At 45.3% G+C, this 16,286-nt stretch overlaps 1 protein-coding gene across 7 annotated transcripts in view; it reads left to right on the plus strand.

Annotated features, from left to right (window-relative positions):
* The window catches only part of LOC117354768 (zinc finger protein OZF-like), a 265,018-nt gene that overhangs the window by 229,162 nt on the left and 19,570 nt on the right, over positions 1 to 16,286 (plus strand). For 6 of the 7 annotated variants that reach the window (XM_033932723.1, XM_033932728.1, XM_033932725.1 and 3 more), the window contains one exon: positions 5,204 to 5,386. In XM_033932723.1, the coding sequence (XP_033788614.1) occupies positions 5,204 to 5,244 (41 nt within the window). In that variant the 3' untranslated portion in view covers positions 5,245 to 5,386. Of the gene's footprint in view, positions 1 to 5,203; positions 9,349 to 16,286 lie in introns of those variants that run through there. The other variant, XR_004538243.1, reaches the window with a different exon arrangement.

Below are 16,286 nucleotides of genomic sequence, written 5' to 3' on the forward strand. Positions count from 1 at the left end.
GAGAGACAGCCAGGAAGGAGGGGGAGGTAGAGAGGGCAGGGAGAACAGAGAGCAGTCCAGGGAGAAAATACAGCGAGGGACCTGGGAGTGAATGGAGAGAGAGACAGCCAGGGAGGAGGGGGAAGTAGAGAGGGCAAGAAGAACAGAGAACAGTCCAGGGAGAAAATACAGTGAGGAAGGAGACCTAGGAGAGAATGCAGAGAGAGACAGCCAGGAAGGGGGGGAGGAAGAGAGGGCAGGGAGAACAGAGAGCAGTCCAGGGAGGAAGGAGACCTAGGAGAGAATGGAGAGAGAGAGAGACAACAGAGAGGGCAGTCCAGGGAGAAAATGCAGGGAGGAAGGAGACAAGAGAGAGCAGAAAGGAGAGACCACCAGAGAGGAGGAAGAGCATAGAGAGGGCAAGAGGGGAAAGAGGGTGCAGGGAGGAGAGGCCAGGAAGAGGATAGGGGCAGGGAAGACAAGCCAGGAGGAGGGAGAGCAGGGAGAAAATGCAAGGAGGAGGGAGAGCTAGAAGAGAATAGAGAGATTGGAGGAGTTAGGGAGTAGAGGCCAGGGAGGAAATGCAAGGAGGAGGGTGAGGATAGTGAGGGCAGAGAGAAGAAAGAAGTGGTAGACAGGATAGGCCAAGGAGAAAATTCAGACATGGGGGAAGCCACTGCTTGCCCTGGATTGGTAGCATGGAATGTTGCTACTCTTGGTTTTGGCCAGGTTCTAGGGACCTGCATTGGTCACCGTGAAAACAGGCTACAAGGCTTGATGGACCATTGGTCTGTCCCAGTAAGACTATTCTTATGATCTTACTAGCTGATTACCCGGCGTTGCCCGGATATTTATTTATCCCAAAATGTCCAACCCCCTACATGTCCCACCCCACTATGTCCCACATGTCCCACCCCCCACGTTACCCCCCCCACATGTCCCATATGCCCCACCCCCATGTCCCAACCCCCTACATGTCCCACCCCCCTATGTCCAACATGTCCCACCCCCCACATGTCCCATATGCCCCACCCCCATGTCCCAACCCCCTACATGTCCCACCCCCCTATGTCCAACATGTCCCACCCCCCACATGTCCCATATGCCCCACCCCCATGTCCCAACCCCCTACCCTCCACATGTCCCAAAGGAATGTCCCTCTCTATGGGGCTGAACTTAGACTTAAACGGCTTCGGGAGTGTTGGTATTCATCTCTGCGAGCCCGAAAACTATGGGTTGAACATTAATATCTGTAGCTTTTGATAATTTTAACATATCACCCCCTTCCCACCCCCACAGTATTTTACCCTGACCCACCTGCACAATATTTTTCCCCAGATAGTAAGTCATATGTGTACCAAGTTTGGTTGAAATCTCTCCATGCGTTTCAGAGTTATGCTGAGTAGTCATCTGTGAGCCCGAAAACACTATGGGGTAGATACTAAAATCGGTCATTTTCAAACATTTTTACATATCCCCCCTTCCCACCCCCACTGTGTTTGTCCTCAGATAGTAAGTAATGTGTATGTCAAGTTTGGTTGAAATCTGTCCATGCATTGAAGAGTTATGCTGGAACATACATACATACACACACACACATATATTCAAACTATAATGTGAAATATTTGACAAAATGAATACAATACAACTAACGCAAAACTTGATAATAAACAACAATTTAAGTTTCACCTCCAGGAGCAAGAACATATAAATTCTTGGGTGAACCCACCCTTGAGCAAGCAACATAGAGTTGTGGGCCGCGAGACCCCCAGAACATATCACCCCAGGTAGTGAGGGATCTGCATACCAAGTTTCGTTCAAATCGGTCAAGTCGTTTTTGAAATACTGTGAGAATGGCAGCTTTTTACATATTTTCCATTGACATGAATGGGTGAAATCTGATTTTCTGTTGGTAGCTCCGCCCACGTGTGCAGGTGGGACGTGAGACCCCCAGAACATATCACCCCAGGTAGTGAGGGATCTGCATACCAAGTTTCGTTCAAATCGGTCAAGTCGTTTTTGAAATACTGTGAGAATGGCAGCTTTTTACATATTTTCCATTGACATGAATGGGTGAAATCTGATTTTCTGTTTGTAGCTCTGGCCACGTGTGCAGGTGGGCCGCGATACCCCCAGAACATATCACCCCAGGTAGTGAGGGATCTGCATACCAAGTTTCGTTCAAATCGGGCAAGCCGTTTTTGCGTTGGCAGCTGTTTTACATTTTTTCCATTGACATGAATGGGTGATATCTGATTTTCTGTTTGTAGCTCCGGCCACGTGTGCAGGTGGGCCGCGAGACCCCCAGAACATATCACCCCAGGTAGTGAGGGATTTGCATACCAAGTTTCGTTCAAATCAGTCAAGCCGTTTTTGACTTACAGTGAGAATGGCAGCTTTTTACATTTTTTCCATTGACATGAATGGGTAAAATCTGATTTTCTGTTTGTAGCTCCGCCCACGTGTGCAGGTGGGCCGCGAGACCCCCAGAACATATCACCCCAGGTAGTGAGGGATCTGCATACCAAGTTTCGTTCAAATCGGTCAAGTCGTTTTTGAAATACTGTGAGAATGGCAGCTTTTTACATATTTTCCATTGACATGAATGGGTGAAATCTGATTTTCTGTTGGTAGCTCCGCCCACGTGTGCAGGTGGGACGTGAGACCCCCAGAACATATCACCCCAGGTAGTGAGGGATCTGCATACCAAGTTTCGTTCAAATCGGTCAAGCCGTTTGTGAATTACTGTGAGAATGGCAGCTTTTTACATTTTTTCCATTGACATGAATGGGTGAAATCTGATTTTCTGTTTGTAGCTCCGCCCACGTGTGCAGGTGGGCCGCGAGACCCCCAGAACATATCACCCCAGGTAGTGAGGGATCTGCATACCAAGTTTCGTTCAAATCGGTCAAGTCGTTTTTGAAATACTGTGAGAATGGCAGCTTTTTACATATTTTCCATTGACATGAATGGGTGAAATCTGATTTTCTGTTGGTAGCTCCGCCCACGTGTGCAGGTGGGCCGCGAGACCCCCAGAACATATCACCCCAGGTAGTGAGGGATCTGCATACCAAGTTTCGTTCAAATCGGTCAAGTCGTTTTTGAAATACTGTGAGAATGGCAGCTTTTTACATATTTTCCATTGACATGAATGGGTGAAATCTGATTTTCTGTTGGTAGCTCCGCCCACGTGTGCAGGTGGGCCGCGAGACTCCCAGAACATATCACCCCAGGTAGTGAGGGATCTGCATACCAAGGTTCGTTCAAATCGGTCAAGCCGTTTTTGCGTGATCGCGGCACATACACACACACACACATACCTCCGATTTTATATATATAGAAGATATATATAAACTAGTCTTTAAGCCCATTACATTAACGGGTGCTAGAATAGATGTATCTGTCTGTCTGTGTTTCTTTATCTCTCTCTCCTTAGCCGCTGTCTGTATCCTTCTGTCTCCCCCTCCCCCCCCCCCCGAGCAAAGCTGTCTGGCCCCAGCACCCACCTCCCCCCAAATGTCTCTCCATGGCCCTCTTCTGTCTTCCCCCCCCCAGAGCAAAGCTGTCTGTCCCCTTTCCCTATCTCTCCATGGCCCCTTCTGTCTCCCCTCAGCACACCCCTCCCCCCAAAGCAGCTCCCTATCCCTCTCCCTGTCTCTCCATGGCCCCTTCTGTCTCCCCTCAGCACACCCCTCCCCCCAAAGCAGCTCCCTATCCCTCTCCCTGTCTCTCCATGGCCCCTTCTGTCTTCCCCCCCAGAGCAAAGCTGTTTGCCCCAAGCACACCCCTCCCCCCAATGCAGCCCCCTTTCCCTCTCCCGCTGACTCTCTCTCTGGCCCCCTTTCTCTGTCTGTCTTTCTGTCCCTCTCCCTGCCCCTGTGTCTTTCTTTCTTTCTGTCTCCCTCCCTCCCGCTGTCTGTCTGTCATTTTTCCCCATTTCCCTGTGCAGCAGCATTTCCATCCCACTTCCCTATGCAGCAGCAACAGCATTTCCCTCCTATCCCCCCCTTTCCTGTGTAGAAGCAGTAGCAGCATTTTCCCCCACTACCCCTTTCCTTTCTCTTACCTTCTCTTCCCTGCTCCGTTCGGCCCCTCCCCCTTCTTTTACTGCCGTTGTCGATCCGGCCTGCTCCTGACCCTCCCACCGCCGACAAACCTCGGGACTCCAGCCGCGTAGGCAGCACTTTAAACACGCTGCTTCGCGGCCTTCTACTGGCGATTTCCTCTGCCGCGTCTGTCTCCGATGATGTCATCAGAGACGCGGCAGAGGAAATTGGCAGAGAAGGGCGCGAAGCAGCGTGTTTATAGTGATGCCTACGCCGCTGGAGAGGGCAGGGGGTGCTAGCGGCCGGCAGCCGCCGCTCCGCAGGTGGAAAGCAGGGAAGGGCGCGCATGCCACTTGTCTTGCCTCGCGTGAGTTCAGACCGTAAGCCGCGCATGCGCACTTCCTATATGTGCTACAGCTCACGGAAAACGGACGCACGCATAGGAAGTGCGCATGCGCGGCTTACCGTTTTATTATATTAGATAAAAACAAAACTTAGAGATACGGTGATACCTTTTTTATTCATCTAAAAATGGATTGTTAGTTGAATATTTCCTTTATTTTTTAAAATTTCTTTATATTACCTTATTTGAAATAGAGTTTGGCAAAATGGCTCTTTCAAAGGTGGCCTGAGCCATACGACCTTAGGCCCTCTTTTATCAAGACACGGCAGAGCCTTTTACTGCGGCCTAGCGTGGAAAACGCTCAGACCCTCATTCCTGTGAGTGTCGGAGCATTTGCCTCGCCGGCCCGCAGTGAAAGGCTCTACAGCGGCTGGATAAAAGTAGGCCTTAGTTATTTTCCCATGTTGAGCTTCAGTCTGAACCGATTATCCCACCACTCCAGCTTTTGAAAGCACCGGCAGATATCCATCAAGCTACCCTCAAATGATTTTAAAGAGTATAGACTCACCTTCCAGGTCTCTACCTTTCCCAATTCCTCTGTACCTTTTTTGAGATGTGGCAACCAGATTCCTAACATTTGGATTTGTTTTTTGATGAGTTGCAAAATATTAGGATCAGAACGGGAAAAGTATGAAGGTGAATCTGTTATGATAAACCATCAGAGTATTGTGGCACTAGGTATAGAGGTTATATATTTTTCAAATTCCTCTCCAGGCCAGGTGAGGTTCCCCCACCTCTCAATTTTCATCTCTCTCTTTCTCTCTGTTTGCTGCAGATGACAGGATAAGTGACCCAAAAAGTTCTAAAATGTTCTGAAAGCCCTGACACCCACTCTGTTCCCCTGGGAAGAGACTTAGAGAAGTAATCTTCATGTCCTGAGAGACACTCAGACTGCAGGATTTGGAGCATCCTTCTCAGGGACAATGACAAGTCCGGGGAAGGTAAAGCCGCCGGAGAAACCCTTTTCCTGTATCGAATGCGATGAAAGGTTTACGGACAGGATCGCCCTCAGGGCGCATCAGAAAACGCACAACATGGAGAGGCCTTTCAAGTGCTCTCAATGCAAGAAGAGCTTTCACCATGAGATCACGTTACAGATGCATCAGCAGGTCCACACGGGCGACAGCCCCTTCACGTCCACCGACGGTCCGAAAAGCATGAACCAGCAGAAGGTGATGCTTGCTCAAAAGCGCAAGTTCCCAGGGGAAAAGTTGTACATCTGCCCGGAGTGTGGGAAGAGCTTTCTTCAGGAGCCAGACCTCGAGTCCCACCAGAAAATCCACTCCATGGATATTGTCTTCATCTGCACAGAGTGTGGGAAGAGCTTTAATCAGAAGGCTTACCTGAAAAAGCACCAGAAAACCCATACAGGTGAGAGGCCCTACGTTTGCACAGAGTGTGGGAAGGCATTCGGTAGGCAGGAGGTCTTGCTAGCCCACCAGACAACTCACTCTGGAGAAAAGCCATTTCAGTGCACCTCATGTGACAAGAGTTTCAGTCGCCGGTACAGTCTGATAAAGCATCAGAGGCTGCACACAGGAGAGAGACCCTACGTTTGCACAGACTGTGGGAAGAATTTCCGTCAGAAGGCAGATCTTGAGCGACACCAGAGAACTCACACTGGAGAGAGACCCTATCAGTGTTCTGAGTGTGATAAACGCTTCTTCCGACAGGAGACCCTCCTCACCCACCAGAGGACGCACTCGGGCGAGAAACCCTATGAGTGTACTGAATGTGGAAAGTGCTGGATCCAAAAGGGAAATCTCCTGAAGCATCAGAAAATACACCAGGGAGATAAAGCCTTTGCATGCACCGAATGCGGCAAGTGCTTTAGCCAGAAACACAACCTGACCACACACCTCCGCACCCACACCGGGGAGAGACCCTTCAAGTGTGAGGAGTGTGGCAAGTCCTTTGGCCACAAACACAACCTGCTGAACCACGAGCGGATGCACCGTGGGGACACCCAGTTTTCCTGTTCGGAATGCGGGAAAAGCTTTGGGCAGAAGTCGGATCTGCGCCGGCACATCAGCCTCCACACTCCAGAAAGACCCTATCAATGTCAGGAGTGTGAGAAGTCTTTTGTAGATAAACCCTCACTGGGGAAACACCTGAAGACTCACCCTGTCACCATAAAGCAGGAGGAGGAGGAGGAGGAGTGGTCCTTCATCTGCAACCAGTGTGGCATGAGTTTCAACGACCACCTACTGCTCACTGAGCACGAGCAGACCCACTTGTAGAACTGGGAAATCTCACCCACATATGTTCACAGCAGACTAATTTTGTCCCATAGTTTCACATATCCTTTGGCACCTGTGGTATCTGTCTACTGTGTTTGCCACACCTCAAGACACGGCATATGTGTGTCTTTAGTCCCATAAGAGAGTGTAATCAGGACAAGTGTATCAGGAGAGATGATCTTGTAGCCTCTTCTCAGCCTTGAGACACAGGCAAGAGAGTGAGAAAGACGGAGGGACGATCCCTTTACCAATGGTGGGGGAGGGAGAGAGATAGATATGCAACTTTTAGAGCCAATTTTAAGAATTCGAATTGAGAAGCCTGATTTCCCACCACTGGGAAGCTTTTGTGTGTCCCTCACCCTGAGACAGTCAGTCTGAGCCTCTCCTTGTTCCAGGAGTGTCGGTGATGCCACCCCGAGACAATCGCCCTGACCTGCTTTCTGCAGGGAACTGTCTCTCTGTGGCACTGCACTGAAACAGTCAGCCTGAGGGGTGGTTTCTCTGCGAAGCAGTGCAGGATGAGTCTGTCTGTAACAGGACACTTAGACGGTCTCATTGAGCTCTCCTCTGCAAAGAATGTCTCTCAGTGATTTCCTAAGGAGTTCCTTATTAAATTAGAATACAGACCCAGGTAATATGTAGAAAAAATGGTTCTTTATTATTTCATCTTGAATATGTGATATATGAAGCTCCATTTTGTATAGAAAGTAGAAATCGGAATTAAGACATCCAGTTCCAGTTGTATTTTAGAAAAGAACCCGATGAGTTAGGGCCAACACATGCAACGGGAATATCTATGTCACAAATAATACAGGTTGACCAATTTGAATGGCATGGGGACAGAATTTGTCCCCTTCTACGTCCCCACGGTTAACCGCGGGAAAGCATCCCCATGTCGTTCTTTAAGGAGAGAGGGAAGAATCAGAGTCTGAATGGACAGAGCCAAAGAAGGACTGAAGCTAAGAGAGACACTAAAGAATGACACGGGATGGTTTCCCGCAGTTATCCGTGGGAACAGCATGGACTCCGCAGCTTCCACATGTAAAACTGGTGAGTTCATAACTTCTGTGGGTCCTGCTTTATTTTACAAACCAACAGCTGCAAGCGCCGCCAGTTAAGGGACAAGGCTTCAGTTTAACCGTGGTTTCATTTTGGAGGCAGGCAACCTACATGAGATGAAGGAGAAATGTGTAGAAGCCCAAGCTGAAGCAAGATGTACGAGCTGACCCAGAACTGTATTCGTGCTGTGAAATGGGAAGGAAAAAATGCTCAGCCTAAACCACATCCCCTCGAAACCTGTGTAACGTGGGGTTTTCCAGGAGGAAGTGGCAAATAGGCCTTCGGGAGGAATTTGGTGAACCTTCCAATTTTTCTTTTTTGCAATCCGCTTAGGTATAAGCGGGATATAAGATTTTAAAATAAATATGTATGTATACATTTTAATGAATTCCCACCCCCCCACCCCAGATGTTAATTGGCACTCTTTACAATTTGCGTGCAAATCTGGCTGCAGGCCGTTCCATCGTGGGCTGCTCCATTGACACCAGATTTCAGCCCCCCGAAGTCAGGGCATGGGTGTTGGCGCTATGCATCCTTCTTGGAAGGGTGTGCGGTTTTTATTTTTTTGTGGGACCTCTTTGTTGAGCACCATTGCATCTGGATGCACTCGTGTCAGTGGCGTAGTCAGCCCTCCAGTTTTGGGGGGACCCTGGGGTAGATTGGGGAGGGGGACAACACATTCCTCCTCTTTACACCACCCTTTCCTGGGGAATCATGCGTTTTCCCCTCTTTCACCTCCTATGATCCGATGTATCTCTCTCTTCCCTCATCCCCACCCCACGGTTTGGTGTCTCTTTCATTTTCCCCCATCCCACACTCTGCCACGGCTGTACTTCGCCTCTTGCTGGCCCCACAAACAGAGAGAAAGCTTCTGGGTCCAGCAAGAGGCAAACCTGCCTTACGAGCTGATTGAGAGAACTGCAGCAGCAGTGTGCCATTTTGGGGAAAGTGAAAGAGATGTTGGAGCATGGGGAGAAGGGAAGGGAGAGAAACAGCAGACTGAACAGGGTGAGGGGAATGCTGGACAGCATATGCACTGCCACTGGGAAGCCTGAACCAAGAATGGGGTGGGGAGGGCATGGCCACCTTGCTGTCCTATATCCCCCCTCCCTTTCCCTGCTCTACCTCAGATCCATTGCTGGCAGCAGCAACGCTTCACATCTGCTTCCTGCATCGCTCAGGCTCTGCTCCATCCCACCCTCTCTGACATCACTTCCTGGTTTCTCTCTGAGAGATGCAGGACAGGGTGGGGGTAGTTTTGGAAGTTTTGAGCCCCCCTAAAATGGCAGATCTGGCTATACCGCTGCTATACCCAGTAACACACCTACTTTTCTTCATAGAAGAGATTTTGACCATGAGCCCTCTGGACATCTCATCGTAGGCATCCTGTTACTGAATTACCTCATAAGATGTAGCTACCTGAGGGGCTCTGCCTTTACAGAGACAGTCATTCCTCTCAAAGCCTTCATGAGCGTTGTCCTCCATAAGAGAAACCATAAAGATGTCCGGAATGTGTATTTACTCTCTACTTCTTCAAACCTCCGTCACTGCCAAAGACCTCAGAAGAGAGAGAGAGAGAGACAATAATGCATGATGAAAAAAAAAAGTACAACTGACTACGGTATGTATTATGAGACTGATTCAATCTTAATATGTTGCCTGTGTTAATAAGAAATAAAAGTGAAATCATGGTCAGCTGAAAGGTTCCATCTTTATTCCTTCTGGAAGCCGATCAGGGTAAGTCCGTAAACACAGTGTCCCCGCTGCATTCCATTAGGCCATGGTTTACAGAGAAAAATGTCTCCACTAATTAAGAACCCAAGAATAGCCTTATTATATCAGACCAATGGCCCATCTTCATGGAGGACAATCCAAATCACAAGGAACACCCTTTATCTGTAGACCACATGCAAGTTTCTCTATTTTCATTATATTTCTGGTTCACAAATTAACCCTTGGCTTTTCTGATGGACACCAAGGCCTAAATTTACATTTACATCTATATTTTACAGATGTAAATCCCATGAATACCAGTAGCAAAAAAGCATAAATCAGACCAAAGGGACAGATCAAAGGCCCATCAAGCCCAATATCCTGTTTCCAACTGTGAGCAACCCAAGCTTCATGTACCTGGCAAGAACCCAAAAAAGTAAAGCTGCTTATCCTAGGAATGAGCAGTAGATTTCCCAAAGCCAACTCAATAATGGTCAATGGACTTCTCTTTTAGGAAATGAGGCAAACCTTTTTTAAACCCTGCTAAGCTAACTGATTTCACCACAGTCTTCAGCAACGAATTCCAGAGTTTAATTTCATGTTGACTAAAGAACTATTTTCTCTGATTTGTTAGGTAGGGCTAGTCTCAGTTGGGGCACTGGTCTTTGACCAGAGGGCCGCCGCGTGAGCGGACTGCTGGTCACGATGGACCACTGGTCTGACCCAGCAGCGGCAATTCTTATGATCTTACCCTAGTCCTAGTATTTTTGGAAAGAGTGAACAAGCAATTCACATCTACCCTTTCCACTCCACTTAGTATTTTATAGACCTCTATCATATCACTCCAAGCTGAAAAGCCCTAGCCGCTTTAGCCTCTCCTCATAGGGAAGTCCCATCCCTTTTGTCATTTTAATTGCCCTTCTTTTCTAATTCTGCTGTATCTTTTTTGGGATGCAGTGACCAGAACTGTGGCCTTAAATCTGAGAGACTGGGAAATTACTCTTTCTGAAAAACATTATATAGCAGATTAGGATTTAGCTTACTAATACAATACAGACCACTGGCTCTAGTGTTCCCTTTCTCCCATCTGGGGGGGGGGGCAGTACAAGTCTATGGAGAATATGGTTTCTTCCACTCCACAAACAGCATCCAAATATCCTCAAATTTGCCCTTGCTCCTTCTTAGAATAGCATCAAGTAAATCCTCACTAGTGTCTTGTGAAAATGCGCTAGGGAGACAGAATTCCTGGAAGCTACACAGGATTGTTTCATGGAACAGCTTGTTAGAGAACCGACGAGAGGAAATGCCACTTTGGATCTAATCCTAAATGGGTTAAGGGGACCTGCAAAGGAAGTAGAAATAGTAGGACCGTTGGGAATCAGCGATCATAATATGATCAAGTTCAAGGTTGAGGTAGGAGTGTCAAAAGGCAAGAGATCCATTGCGACAACCTTTAACTTCAGGAAAGGAAACTACGAAGCAATGAGGGAAATGGTAAGGAAGAAACTTAGGAACACTTCCAAAACATGGCTAACGGTAAATCATGCCTGGTCCTTCTTCAGGGAAATGGTGAGCGAGGTGCAAAATCTGTATATCCCCAGATTCAGGAAGGGGTGCAAAAAGAATCGAACAAAAGACCCGGCGTGGATAACCAAAACAGTGAAGGAAGCGATAAGCAATAAGAAAAATTCATTCAAGAAATGGAAAAAGGACAAATTTGAGGGGAACTGGAAAGAGCACAAGAAGCATCAAAAAGAATGCCACCGTGAGGTTCGGAAAGCCAAAAGAGAGTATGAAGAGAGGCTAGCCAGGGAAGCAAGAAATTTCAAACCATTCTTCAGATATGTTAAAGGGAAGAAGCCGGCTAGAGAGGAAGTGGAACCGCTGGACGACGGAGACAGGAAGGGAGTGGTGAAGGAGGAGAAGGTAGTGGCAGAAAGGCTTAACATGTTCTTCTCGTCTGTATTTACAAACGAAAACACGTCCAACATACCGGAACCTGAGCAATTCTTCAACGGAAGTCAGGCAGAAAAATTAACATCCATAGAAGTGAGCATTGAGGACGTTCGCAGGCAGATAGAAAAACTAAAAACCGACAAATCCCCGGGTCCGGATGGCATACATCCAAGGGTTCTGAAGGAATTAAAGGAGGAGATAGCGGAACTACTGCAGCAAATTTGCAACTTATCCCTGAAAACAGGCGAGATCCCGGAAGATTGGAAGATAGCCAACGTTATGCCCATCTTTAAAAAGGGATCAAGAGGTGACCCGGGAAACTACAGGCCGGTGAGCCTGACTTCGGTTCCGGGGAAAATGGCAGAAGCACTGATAAAAGAAAACATCGATCAACATTTTGAAAAACATGAACTTCTGATAACCAGCCAGCATGGTTTTTGCAAGGGAAGATCGTGCCTAACGAATTTATTGCACTTCTTCGAAGGGATCAACAAACGGATGGACAAAGGAGACCCCATAGACATCATATATCTAGATTTCCAAAAAACCTTTGACAAGGTGCCCCATGAACGTCTACTCCGGAAACTGAAGAACCATGGGGTGGAAGGAGACGTACATAGATGGATCAGAAACTGGTTGGAGGGTAGAAAACAAAGGGTAGGAGTGAAGGGTCACTATTCCGACTGGAGGAGGGTCACGAGTGGTGTCCCGCAGGGCTCGGTGCTCGGGCCGCTGCTATTTAATATCTTCATAAATGATCTAGAAACAGGAACGAAGTGCGAGATAATAAAATTTGCGGACGACACCAAACTATTTAATGGAGCTAGGACTACAGAGGACTGCGAAAAGTTGCAAAGGGACTTGAACAAATTAGAAGAATGGGTGGCGAAATGGCAGATGAAGTTCATCATTGAGAAATGTAAAGTATTACATGTGGGGAGCAGAAACTCGAGGTACAACTATACAATGGGAGGGATGTTATTGAATAAGAGTACGCAGGAAAGGGACTTGGGGGTAATGGTGGACATGACAATGAAGCCGTCGGCACAGTGTGCAGCGGCCGCTAAGAGAGCGAATAGAATGCTTGGTATAATCAAAAAGGGTATTACAGCCAGAACGAAAGAAGTTATCCTGCCGTTGTATCGGGCGATGGTGCGCCCGCATTTGGAGTACTGCGTCCAATATTGGTCGCCGTATCTTAAGAAGGATATGGCGTTAGTCGAGAGGGTTCAGAGGAGAGCGACACATCTGATAAAAGGTATGGAAAACCTGTCATATTCTGAGAGATTGGAGAAGCTGGGTCTCTTTTCCCTGGAGAAGAGGAGACTTAGAGGGGATATGATAGAGACTTATAAGATCATGAAGGGCATAGAGAGAGTAGAGAGGGACAGATTCTTCAAACTTTCTAATAATAAAAGAACAAGAGGGCATTCGGAAAAGTTGATAGGAGACAGATTCAAAACAAATGCTAGGAAGTTCTTCTTTACCCAACGTGTGGTGGACACCTGGAATGCGCTTCCAGAGGACGTAATAGGGCAGAGTACGGTACTGGGGTTCAAGAAAGGATTGGACAAATTCCTACTGGAAATGGGGATAGAGGGGTATAGATAGAAGATTACTGCACAGGTCCTGGACCTGTTGGGCCGCCGCGTGAGCGGACTGCTGGGCACGATGGACCTCGGGTCTGACCCAGCAGAGGCATTTCTTATGTTCTTATCTTAATCCTCCATTGGTGGCAATCGTGGGATGTTTATGCTTTGACTGGCTTGCAGTGAGCAGAGGTGATACAATAGTCATGGGAATCAGCATTGAGTCAATGCTGGGTCATGTCCAGTACCTGGCAAAAACCCAAATAATAGCAACATTTCATGCGGAATCCGCAAAGAGTATCAAGATTCCATGGTACCGATCCAGGACAGAGTACAAAAAATTATTTCTTATAAAACACACGGGAAGATTTGCCCAAACTCACTTATATAAATTTCTCAACATATAGCAAAAGAAAAATACTAAGGGGCTCATAATAAAAATTTAACAAAAGTTTCAAGTTTATTCATGTATTTGATTAAACGCTTATCCTAAGATACTAAGCGTTGTACAATAATAATTAAAACATTTACAGGGGTACAAATGACAAACAATTTTTTAACGTACTTAACTATTAAAACCATGGAGATACAATAGGAAGGGGGGGGAACTACAATATTTATCGAGAAAAGGTACATAAGGGTGGGGAAAGGTAAAAAGTTGCTGGACTTGAATCAAATGGTCAGTTAAAGGCATCTTTAAAAAGAAAACATTTTAAACTACTTTTAAACTTCTGTAAATTGTGTTCGGATCTTATATATATAGGAAGATCATAGGGGCAGTCACTGAGAAGATTGAGGTGCGGCGAGTATCTATTATCCTTGGGGATGGGACACTAAGAGTATGTTGAGAAGTGGATCTAAGAGCTCTAGGTGGGTCATATGGGATTAGAAGTCTGTCAATGAATACTGGGGTTTGTGTTTGTATTGTTTTAAAGGTTAAAAGAGCAATTTTATATGTTATCCTATATATGACTGGTAGCCAATGAGCTTTGTGTAGTAATGGAGTAACGTGATCATATTTTTTAGAACCAGACATCGCTTTATTTCTTTTAAATTTATCCCTTTAAGTAGAGAATTACAATAGTCCATTTTGGATATTACAAGGGAATGGATTAGTACTGTAAGGGATTTGGCATCAAGAAGGGGGGCCAATGATCTGATCATCCTTAATTTATAAAAACGGTTTTTAGCTAAAGCACTGATTTGCGGGCGAAATGTAAGTTTATTGTCAATTAGGACACCTAATATTTTGATAGTAGTAGTTGGTTTAAGTGGAATGTTATCAATTGAAATTGGAGCAGTTAAATGTAACCCTTCTTTCCATGAAAATAACATGATGTTAGTTTTAGTAATGCTTAATGAAAGCATATTAGTATTTAGCCAATCGTGAATAGTGGATAGCTTTTGATTAATAGAAGAAATATCATTTTGACTTACAGGGTTTATATTATGCAGAAGTTGAAGGTCAACAGCGTAAGCATAAGCCGTAAATCCAATTGATTGACAAAGAGTCAAGAGGGGGGCCAGATAGATATTAAACAATAAAGGAGATAGTATAGAACCTTGTGGAACACCGAAGTAGAATTATTAAAGTGAACTGTCGAAGATCTGTCAGAAAAATAAGATCTAAACCATTTTAGGACTTGATCAGTTATTCCAATGGAAGCAAGTCTTTGAAGTAGTAAGAGGTGATCAATTGTGTCGAAAGCAGCCGCAAGATCTAAAGAGATTAGTAATACGGACTTATGTTGATCAAGGTTGTATTGAATAGTTGTAGTGAGTCCTAATAGAGAATGTTCTGTGGAATGGTTTTTACAAAAACCAACTTGATTAGGATGTAGCACCTGAGTTTTATCGATGAAATCCGATAGCTGTTGAAAGACAAGTTTTTCTGTTAATTTGGCTAAAAACAGAAGATTGGCTATTGGACGATAATTTGAACTGTCTATGAGAGAGTTATTTGGATCTTTAATCCGCAGATAAAGGACTGAATGTTTCCAATCCATTGGGAGACTTGCAGTGGAAAAGCTTTTGAGAATAATTTGGAGAATATAAGGTCCAAATATAGAAAACTAACGTTTGTAAAGAAAAGGAGGAAGAGACTCATTATTAGAACCTTTAGTATTGATGGAATGAAGAGTATTTTCTATGTCTTTTAAAGAAGGAAAGGAGAAATTGGAGCATTTAGGTTTAATGTAGAAAACCTAATATCTTCAGAACTGACAGGACCTAAGGATGTGGTGATGTTACTTGTGATATTGGATCTTATTAATTTTACTTTTGTCTGAAAATAATCAGCCAAACTTTGTGCTAAAGGGGTGACGTCCTTAGGAATGACTGATTTATGTTTGACTACCATTAACTGTTTGAGGATTTTAAAAAGGGTGGATGAGTTTTTTGTTGTGGAGATTTTTTTAGAATAATATTGTTTCTTTACAGTATTAATTGATTGACGATAATGGTGAGATTGTTTCTTATAGTTATCCAGATTGATTTGAGAAGGTTTTTTGTGCCACTTGCGTTCAGCAGAACGCAGTTGGCGTTTCAGTAATAAAAGTGAGGAGTTAAACCAAGGGTTTTTTTGTTTTTTAAAGGAGATTGTTTGGGTAGATGATGGTGCTATTAATTCCAAAAGTGACTGGCAAGCATTATTCCAAATGACAAGTTGTTCATTTATAGTTACAGAAAAAAAAATTTTTGGAGTCAATTAATAAAGATGAGGAGATGAAGGACTCATTGACATTTTGAAAGTCTCGTATGAGAATGGTTTTAGGTGGTTAAGGGGATATTGATGTAGATTGCGATGTGTAGACTGATTGGATAAGGCTATGATCTGACCACGGGACTTTAATTATATTTGGTTTTAATTATATTCGTTAGGAACAAAGATCATATCTAATGTGTGACCTTTAATATGTGTAGGACCAGAATTTAGAGCAACAAAATTAAGATCATTAAAGTGGGTTGAAACTTCAGATGTATATGAATTAGATAGTTCATCAAAATGGAGGTTAAAGTCTCCCAAAAGAAGAGGAAATTGGGAGATAATGGAAAAATCAGAGATTACAGACAACAGCTGTAAAATTGTGGACTGATTTATTGGTGGTGGAGGCGTTAGCGACTAGCATGGCAGGTGGTTTAACTTGCGATATTCCTCACGTTAAACCCCTACCGCGCCTTGATAAAAGGACCCCTAAGACTGAAGTTCATGATCTGCAAGCCCTGATGTTAGAGGCAGATCTATATATTGTTGCTATCACAGAGACATGGTTCAGTGAATCACATGGATGGGATGCAAACA

Source organism: Geotrypetes seraphini, chromosome 2 (assembly GCF_902459505.1).
Source record: "Geotrypetes seraphini chromosome 2, aGeoSer1.1, whole genome shotgun sequence".
Taxonomy (NCBI): domain Eukaryota; kingdom Metazoa; phylum Chordata; class Amphibia; order Gymnophiona; family Dermophiidae; genus Geotrypetes; species Geotrypetes seraphini.